This window comes from Doryrhamphus excisus, chromosome 2 (genome assembly GCF_030265055.1).
Source record: "Doryrhamphus excisus isolate RoL2022-K1 chromosome 2, RoL_Dexc_1.0, whole genome shotgun sequence".
Lineage (NCBI taxonomy): Eukaryota > Metazoa > Chordata > Actinopteri > Syngnathiformes > Syngnathidae > Doryrhamphus > Doryrhamphus excisus.
This window is the reverse complement of record NC_080467.1, coordinates 8673948-8682486: the sequence shown is the minus strand read 5'-3', so window position 1 is coordinate 8682486 and position 8539 is coordinate 8673948. Positions and strand designations below refer to the sequence as shown.

The window sequence follows — 8539 nt, the reverse complement described above, 5'->3', positions numbered from 1 at the left end:
TAGGACACTGATGAACTGTTACTTACTGCTTGACCTTCTTACTCTTCCACGGCTTCAGCAAGTTTGTGGGCTAGTCCAGTCCAGTACGAAATTTCGGTGACAGATTAAAATCCATTTTAGGAACTTCAATCACTTATATTATTCAACCACCATATTATTTTTATGTATGCCTGTTTGTTTTTGTTTTAATTCTGCCTAGCAACAAATGACAATACAAACATGAGCAGGAGGAAAGAAAACAGAGGAGCAATTACCAGTAGATACTCTATGAGTTTCTCCTCTCAGCATCTGAAGATGCAATAAGTGGCCTTCACATTTAGTGTGCATGGCTGCTCTGTTCCTGCTCCCAAGGTTCAAGGGGGGCGGGGGGCCACTGCCAAAGGCCCCCATCACCATCTGCTGCTGTCACTAAGGGTAGCGGCATCACATTCACACATAGTGCCAACATTTATAACAAATTATGACTTATTTGTGAGAGAAATAGGAATTTTAAAGAATGTTTTTGTAGTTTTTTTGCTTTCCTCCCATTCCACAGACTCTAATTTCTCAGTTATGTCACAATCACTTCATAGGATTTGCAACTCCAGAGTTGATATTTCCTCCCAAGAAGCAAAGCAGAATCAAATATTATGAAAAGCTGTTATCAGATGTCTGACTTGAATGCACCCCGTGGATCAACAGCGTCTGGCAACCGAATATTTGAAGGTCTAGCCTGGGGAGGCGACATGTCTTGCTAATATGCAGCTGTGCAACATCATTTATTTTTTAAAAGGGTCGCTAACTGGTAAATAAAAGTATCGATGGAGCACTGTTTGTTGTCTTCTTCACAAACGTCAACTCAATAATCTCTTAATTTAAACATTCACCCTCAATCTTGACGGCTTAGAGGCGGCGGCATCTGCTTCCCACACGCACTCGGCTCGGGAAGCAAAAAAAGAAAGCAAAATTTAACCTGAGACGTGCTGACATCTGTTTCCCTAATGACTTGCATTCATGCACTCACCACTGGTGAGTATTTAGCGCATTAACATGTTCTCGCTGACACACAACCTGCACCAGCTTTTTTTTTTTTTTGGTAAAAGGTCATACACTCACCCGCTCTGTGCACAGCTTAGCCTGGCCTACATTGCCTCCTGATGAATCAATTTGTTATTTATAGGGAAATCAAGGATTCAAAACATGCTAGTTTTGCACGCTGAATCATAAGCAAGTGTCACGTCATTAAATGCCAAGTGATTCAGGGGCTAGTTCACACCAAAACAGAGATGACGATCACCTCAGCATCGCTTCAGTCGACCTTTAAAAAAACCAACAAATGGTGTTTCAATGCATCCTGTTTCGTGTATTTATGAGCCTGAAGTCCCTGAAACAGATTTGGCTCCAGGCCACTGCAGCCGGGCTCCGCGGGGGGAATATGAATGGCATTAGCCGCGGGCTGTTGCCATGGTGTTGACTTATTTACTGTACATCAGCCTCAGCCCACTGACTTCAAACAGTACGTTTTGGCTGCCATATTAGTGTCAGCGTTATCATCCAAAGGACACATTTCCACTGGGTGATTTAAAAGAAGACGAAAAAAAACAACACTCAGTGCTCGTAAACAAGATGAAAGTTGAAACTGCCAGCCATGAATTCATATTTTCTTATTAAAGATTTCTCAGTAAAAAATAAACGCCCCACTTTGAGAGCCCCCACTTGAACAAATAAAGACCCCACCTCAAATAGACACCTCATTGGTATATTATTGTGTCATGCCTTAACGCTTAACTTAATAATGGAAGCCCGCTATATTCTGCAGGTGAGTAAATTAATGCAACCAGAGATGGATGCATGGGTTGATACCATATTTTCTTATCACTCCAATAGAGGCCATAAGTAAATAAATAGTCGTACCCCAAATAGACACCTAAATGATTTGTATTATGTTGTTAAAAAATGATTTCTGCCACGTTAGACTCATTAACTGCAATAACAGAGGTCTAGTACTGCAGTTGAATAAACAGGCATCCCAGACCACTACACGAGGAAACATGTTGAAATAATATTCTGACTACAGTTTAAAATGCAGTCACTCTTGTGTTAATAAAAGAAAACAACACTAGAACATTTTTTAAGCTCATCAACGCATCAACTGCACTTCCCACGGGAGGCGATGAGCGGCGGTCGAGAGCAGCAATCAACTCCCGGCAGCCAAGAAACAGAAGAAGAAAAGGAGGAAGAAACCCCATCACACGTGTTTACAACATGGCGGCCTGATTCGACTCGCTGCTTTTCAACATAACATGAAGTCTTTAAACTAGATTTTGTTCTGCTAACACGTTCCCTGAAAGCTTAAGAGGAACAACTTCAACAACGTCAGCATGGCGCAGAAGAAGAAGCTGACCAAAAAGAAGAGAAGAGAGCCAGAGGTGGACTCTGACGGCGGAGACTTCGAACTGGCTGCTGAAATCAAAGACGATGATCTAGTAAGTGTTCGGGAACCGAAATACCGTGAACTTAATGACTTGTGGATGCTGTTTTATTTGTTTAGACTGCGTAATCAATCTGCGTACGATAAAGTAGTTGTGTAGGGGGTATAGCTCAGTGGTAGAGCATTTGACTGCAGATCAAGAGGTCTCCGGTTCAAATCCGGATGCCCCCTTAGAATTATAATCACTTTTTATTTATTTGACAACCTAAAGGAATAACTAAAGTACTTCAGAGATAGTGAAAAAGCTTGACAGATGCCACGAAATGCGCGTCCCTTTGTTGACATTTACATTTGTGTAGTTCCACTCGGTAACACCACATAGTCAGAATCAAAGCATTTACAGTATGTCATAAATAATGCACTATATGCACGCTGGTAATGATAATGGTTTTATTTCATTTGAACATGCATCAGATTACAATTGAATGCATCACATAATCAGTTGACAGTTCCACATGTCCAAAAGGAGTAGGAAGAAGCAAAGCTTATTAAATCCTACCCCTCCATCTGGTACTTTTACAATCAGTAACCGTTACATTTGTTCACTTCCTGCTTTCGTAATATAGTTTAAGTTTTTTTTTGTTTTTTTTTGTCACGTACCGAAGTACAAGGTGATATGACCATACAATGACATAATGGGTACCATAGTAAGTGTCAATATAGTGATATATATAGCACATCATGACTGGTTCAAGACTCTTCATCCTTGTATTTAGCAAACATCAACTGCTTGTATTGTTTCTTGAATTGGCTCATCGTTGTGCATTGTTTAAGGGTCTTAAAGAATAAGGAGTAATTCATTATTTGCTAAAGTAAAACTCCATAATTTCACAGCTAAACATTATATTGATGGTTATACTTGACGTTATGTCTGTGTTGTTGTTGTTGTTGTTTTTTAAACAAACCTGTCACTAATGTCTCTATTACAGCCAGGGAGGAAGCTGTTGCGGTTCCCAGCCACTTCAGACTGCCTGTCGGATGTGGAGCCCGACACCAGGGAGCTGGTCCGAGCCCAAAACAAGAAGAAGAAGAAGTCCGGAGGCTTTCAATCCATGGGTGAGAAAGAGGATAATAAATATACAGTACATGATACATTGTGTCCACTTGGAAAGTGAATTTGCATACAGTAGCAACATGCAGTTCAACTTGCTATGGCTCTTTAATGAGGCAGAAGTACTTCTAATCAGATTACCATCACAATCAATAACTTCATTTTGCCATGTTTGTGTCTGGTTAGGACTCTGTTACCCGGTTTTCAAAGGAGTCATGAAGAAAGGTTACAAAGTTCCAACTCCAATCCAAAGAAAGGTAAGACTGACCACCTTTAGCATTCTGGAATAACACAATAACCGCCTCCTCCATCGTATTGCAGACTATTCCAGTCATTTTAGACGGCAAAGATATCGTAGCCATGGCTCGGACAGGCAGCGGAAAGACGGCCGCCTTCCTGGTGCCGATGTTTGAGAGGCTGAAGGCGCCGCAAGCCCAGACGGGAGCCAGGGCTCTCATCCTGACTCCCACCAGAGAGCTGGCTCTTCAGACCATGAAGTTCACCAAGGAGGTACCCGACAAAAAGCAGGCAGTTACATTAACTTGCTCGACAAAAGATTGAAAATACCTACTGTTGTTGTTGTAGTTGGGTAGGTTCACCCGCTTGAAGACTGCACTGATCCTTGGTGGAGACAGGTGTGTTAGTCTTGTTGTGTAACTTCTGCTTATGTGATTGTTGCTGTCTGCTTAACTGGAGTTGTGTGTCCTCTCCAGAATGGAGGACCAGTTTGCTGCACTGCACGAAAACCCTGACATGTGAGTAAGAGCACAAGTTCAGCTCACTCATGTGTGACTCCAAGAAGCGCTATTAAGGAGTGAGACTAGAGGACACCATACTGATGAATTTTCTTTTTCTCCATTAGAATCATTGGTACCCCTGGTCGTCTCATGCACGTCATCCAGGAAATGAACCTGAAGTTGCAAAACGTGGAGTATGTGGTGTTTGATGAGGCCGACCGGTACGTCAACGTTATGATTTCCTGTCTTTCTCAACTGTGTCAGCGCAAACATGCTAATGCCATTCATCTGTTCAGGTTGTTTGAAATGGGCTTTGCCGAGCAGCTCCAGGAGATCATTCGGAGGCTTCCTGACACCAGACAGACGCTGCTGTTCTCCGCCACTCTGCCCAAACTGCTGGTGGAGTTCGCTCGAGCTGGTGAGATGGTGTCTCCTCTGCGTACTGGCTGCTAGTCGAATATAAGTTGATAGTTCATTTAATGTACTGTGTCTGTTTTTCACGACCAGGGCTGACTGAACCTGTACTGATTCGCTTGGATGTGGACTCCAAGCTCAGTGACCAGATCAAGGTAAACGTCCACGAGAGTCCTCGTTTTGACTGATTTATGACAGCATCCATCTTTGTGATCCATCAGCTGTCTTTCTTCCATTTACGAGTGGACGACAAGCCGGCCTTACTCCTCCACCTCCTGAGGAACGTGGTAAAACCTCAGGAGCAGACGGTGGTCTTTGTAGCCACCAAACATCACGTAGAGTACCTTAAGGAGGTAAGGCACGATAGCGTAGCTTCTCCCAGACGTGTTTTCTGACGTCCACTGTGATCTGCAGCTGCTGTCGTCAGAAGGCGTGGAGTGCGCTTACATCTACAGCGCCCTCGATCAGACGGCCAGGAAGATCAACATTGGGAAGTTTGTGCACCGCAAAGCCATGGTGCTCCTTGTGACGGATGTCGCAGCTCGAGGGATAGACATCCCCCTGCTGGACAATGTCATCAATTACAACTTTCCTTCCAAATCGAAGCTCTTCTTACACAGAGTTGGTGAGTAACTTCCCCCCCTCCCCCCGATTCTTTAGAAGACAACTTCTGTGGTGATGTACGTTATATGAGAAGCTGAGGGATGCCGTTGGGATGTATTGTGGCTGTTTACAATCCAGTGGTTACATATTGATCTCCTCAGGTCGTGTGGGCCGAGCGGGTCGTAGTGGCACCGCCTACAGTATGGTTTGTGCTGACGAGATGGCTTTTGTGTATGACTTACACCTTTTCCTCGGGAGACCTGTTCACCTGGCCACATTGGAGCACACACCAGGTAAGACGTTTCGTGAGATAAAGAAGACGTTTCTGAAATGATCATCGTAAAAGCTTTTCCTGTCCTTCTCTGCAGATTTAGATGGAGTCTTTGGTCGCGTCCCTCAGAGCATCCTGGACGATGAAGGGGGCAACCTGATTACGGCACACAGCAACTCCATGGATCTACAGAACCTGCACCGGATATCTGAGAACGCCTACAAGCAGTACCTCAAGTCTAGACCCAACCCCTCTGCAGAGTCCATCAGACGAGTGAAAAACATGGATGTGTCCTGCATGGCCGTCCATCCCTTACTGGGTACGTTTGCAGCAAGAGGGTAGAGGATGATGGTTCTCTGGTAAAAGTCCATAACGGCTTCTTTTTTAGGTTCTGGTTTGGAGAAAACTGAATTTGAGCGCCTTCAGATAGTGGATGCTATCAAGGGCTACAAAACCAAAGCGGTGAGTCTGCATTCTTGATAATGACGGATTCTGCCAGTCAGATGGTGATGGGCATGAACATGTTTTTTTTTTCCTCTTCTAGACCATCTTTGAAATCAACTCCAGCTGCAAGACGCTTGCCAGTGAGGTGATGCGGGCCAAACGCTCTAAGGACTCGAGGCTGGTGGACAAGTTCAGCAGGGACAGAGAAAATCTGGCTGCAGAGGGACGCCTTCATCAGACAAACGATATTGCTGCGGACGAAGAGGCGTCCGAAACTTGCAAGGACGATGATGCACTACAGGTAAGATTGCAGTTTTAGTAAAAACAAGCCAAACGGAGGCCGGCCTGCTAAAAGGTTTTTCAAGAGGTACATTGATTTTGTTATTATGATGAGTAAAGTTAGTGATGGGACTTCTTACTTTCCAGGAGGTCTTCTCGGAGGTGGTCGGGGGAAAGCGGAAGTGCCATGAGAATGGAGGAGAAAACCGTCCAAAGAACAAGCGAGGCAGACAGACGGGCAAAGATGAGGAGTACTACATCCCCTACAGACCGAAAGACTTCAACTCAGAAAGGGGGTAAAGACTGTCACCCATACGACGTTCCATCAGATGGGCGCTTCACACGCTGACGTTGTCATCTCAGGTTAAGTCTGAGCGGAGAGGGCAGCGCCTTTGAAAAGCAAGCATCGTCTGCCGTCCTGGACCTCATGGGAGACGAGGGAGACCGATTAAACCAGCACAAGAAAATTATGAGATGGTAACATTCAAAATGTCATTTTTAAATGTATTATGTTTTCATGCCGGGCTGCACGGCGATCGAGTGGTTAGCGTGCAGACCTCACAGCTCGGAGACCCGAGTTTAAGCCCATCCTTGGCCATCTCTGTGTGGAGTTTGCATCTTCTCCCCGTGCATGCATGGGATTTCTCCGGGTAAAAACATGCTAGGTTAATTGACCACTCCAAATTGTCCATAGGTATGAATGTGAGTGTGAATGGTTGTTTGTCTATATGTGCCCTGTGATTGGCTGGCCACCAGTCCGGGCTGTACCCGAAGACAGCTGGGATAGGCTCCAGCACCCCCCGCCGACCCTCCTGAGGATAAGCGGTAGAAAATGAATGAATGAATGTTTTCATGCCTTTATTAATGAACATTGTGACACCTGCAGGGACAGAAAGAGGAAACGTTTCATTATGGAAACAGGAAAGGGGGACGAGAAGAAGAAGATAAAACTGGACGGTGGTCAAGTCATCAACAACAAGAAGAACAAAAAGAACTTGTATCCTTTCATTCATTATTTCAGGTTAGGGAAAACCACAAGAGACACACACGTGGCCCGCACGTATTTTCAAAACCGCAGACAGCACAGGAAGTCCGTAGGAAGAAAATTGGGATGAAAATAATTACTATCGCGTTTGTTGCATTGTGTACATTGCCAACGACTCCTCCCGCAGTACAATAGTGGAAACGTTCTACTTAATCACCTCTCAGCTATGAGGAGTGGAAGAAGAGATACAGGGTTGATGACGGTGGGTCGGGCTCGGATGGAGAGGGAGGTGCAGGAGGAGGAGGGAGGAAGCCAGTAAGAGGTATGTATGATATTTTCTGCCATTATGACTTTGTTTGGTTTTCTTGCTCTTCACTGTGACCCAAATAGTCCCTCTCAATATGGATCTTTAAATACTTATCTCTCATAATGACATAATGTATGTCACTATTTTTCTTTGAAATGATTTTATATTGTTTACACTGTGAAAGAATGAAATAATAAATGTTTTGTTTGTGTCTTGCAGGGCGTGGCCGTGGTCGCCCGAGCTCCTCGGGACCGCAGCGCTCGTCGAGCGGCAAAGCCGTGCGCTCCGAGCTGAAGTCCAGCCAGCAAATCCTGAAGCAGCGTAAGAAGCGAGAGAAGCACCAGTTCCTGCAGAGCGGAGGCCTTAAGAACCTGCGCAATAAGAACAAAAAATGGCTTGCAGAAGTTAAGAAGTCTGGTTTTGGTCGCGGCGGACACAAGAAGGGGAAGATGAAGAAGAGACTGTGAGGGGAGGGAGAATGAACATTGTCATTATGATGCCCGAAATCTTAAGTATTCTGATAGTGGATACAATTTAAGATACCCTACTCTGGACTCTAAGCGAGAATATTTTGTCAATTCAATGTTTTAGGTGTGTTTGAGAGCGAACTGTGTAAATCATGGAAATACAGGTATAAACAGGCCAGTTTTTGTCATGTCGTCATTGTAAATCAACTACGCCCCCTAGCGCCTATGATGAGCACTTCCGCATTTCACCACCTGTTGGCTCGCTTGGAGAGTGTTAAGTAGATTAAATGTTTTCAAGGTAGACCCTTGTCATTCAGTTTAAAGATAGATAACCAATATTTGTTTCAGAATATTCTTGTGAGGCAGCATGGGATGACAATTTTACTATAAAACGTACAACACGCTAGTGTAGGTACGGAACATGCTAGGTAGCTAATGTCTAATTTAGCGTCAAGCGATAATTTCTGTTAAAGATGTCAGTAAACAATCGTGTGGTGACATCAAAACTTTT

The 8539-nt window shown here is 44.3% G+C and overlaps 1 protein-coding gene and 1 non-coding gene across 2 annotated transcripts; both read left to right on the top strand.

Moving 5' to 3' along the window:
* Positions 1-2198: 2198 nt before the first annotated feature.
* On the top strand, positions 2199-8223 carry ddx54 (DEAD (Asp-Glu-Ala-Asp) box polypeptide 54). The gene is made up of 20 exons (XM_058064333.1): positions 2199-2465; positions 3400-3526; positions 3708-3778; positions 3843-4031; positions 4107-4156; positions 4235-4276; positions 4384-4479; positions 4555-4676; positions 4766-4827; positions 4894-5025; positions 5087-5297; positions 5437-5568; positions 5644-5865; positions 5935-6008; positions 6091-6291; positions 6417-6565; positions 6633-6746; positions 7156-7266; positions 7479-7576; positions 7781-8223. Exons 1-20 carry the CDS (start codon positions 2361-2363, stop codon positions 8026-8028), a joined length of 2556 nt encoding a protein of 851 aa, XP_057920316.1. The 5' UTR covers positions 2199-2360; the 3' UTR covers positions 8029-8223.
* trnac-gca (transfer RNA cysteine (anticodon GCA)) lies at positions 2570-2641 on the top strand. The gene has a single exon. It is a non-coding gene; the product is annotated as a tRNA-Cys (tRNA).
* Positions 8224-8539: the final 316 nt, after the last annotated feature.

Excerpts from the sequence above, each read along its gene's own strand:
- ddx54 (XM_058064333.1), top strand. The coding sequence starts at position 2,361 with ATGGCGCAGAAGAAGAAGCTGACCAAAAAGAAGAGAAGAGAGCCAGAG. Across the intron at positions 2,466-3,399 it reads AAATCAAAGACGATGATCTA|CCAGGGAGGAAGCTGTTGCG; the intron begins GTAAGTGTTCGG and ends TCTCTATTACAG. Across the intron at positions 5,866-5,934 it reads GGCCGTCCATCCCTTACTGG|GTTCTGGTTTGGAGAAAACT; the intron begins GTACGTTTGCAG and ends CTTCTTTTTTAG.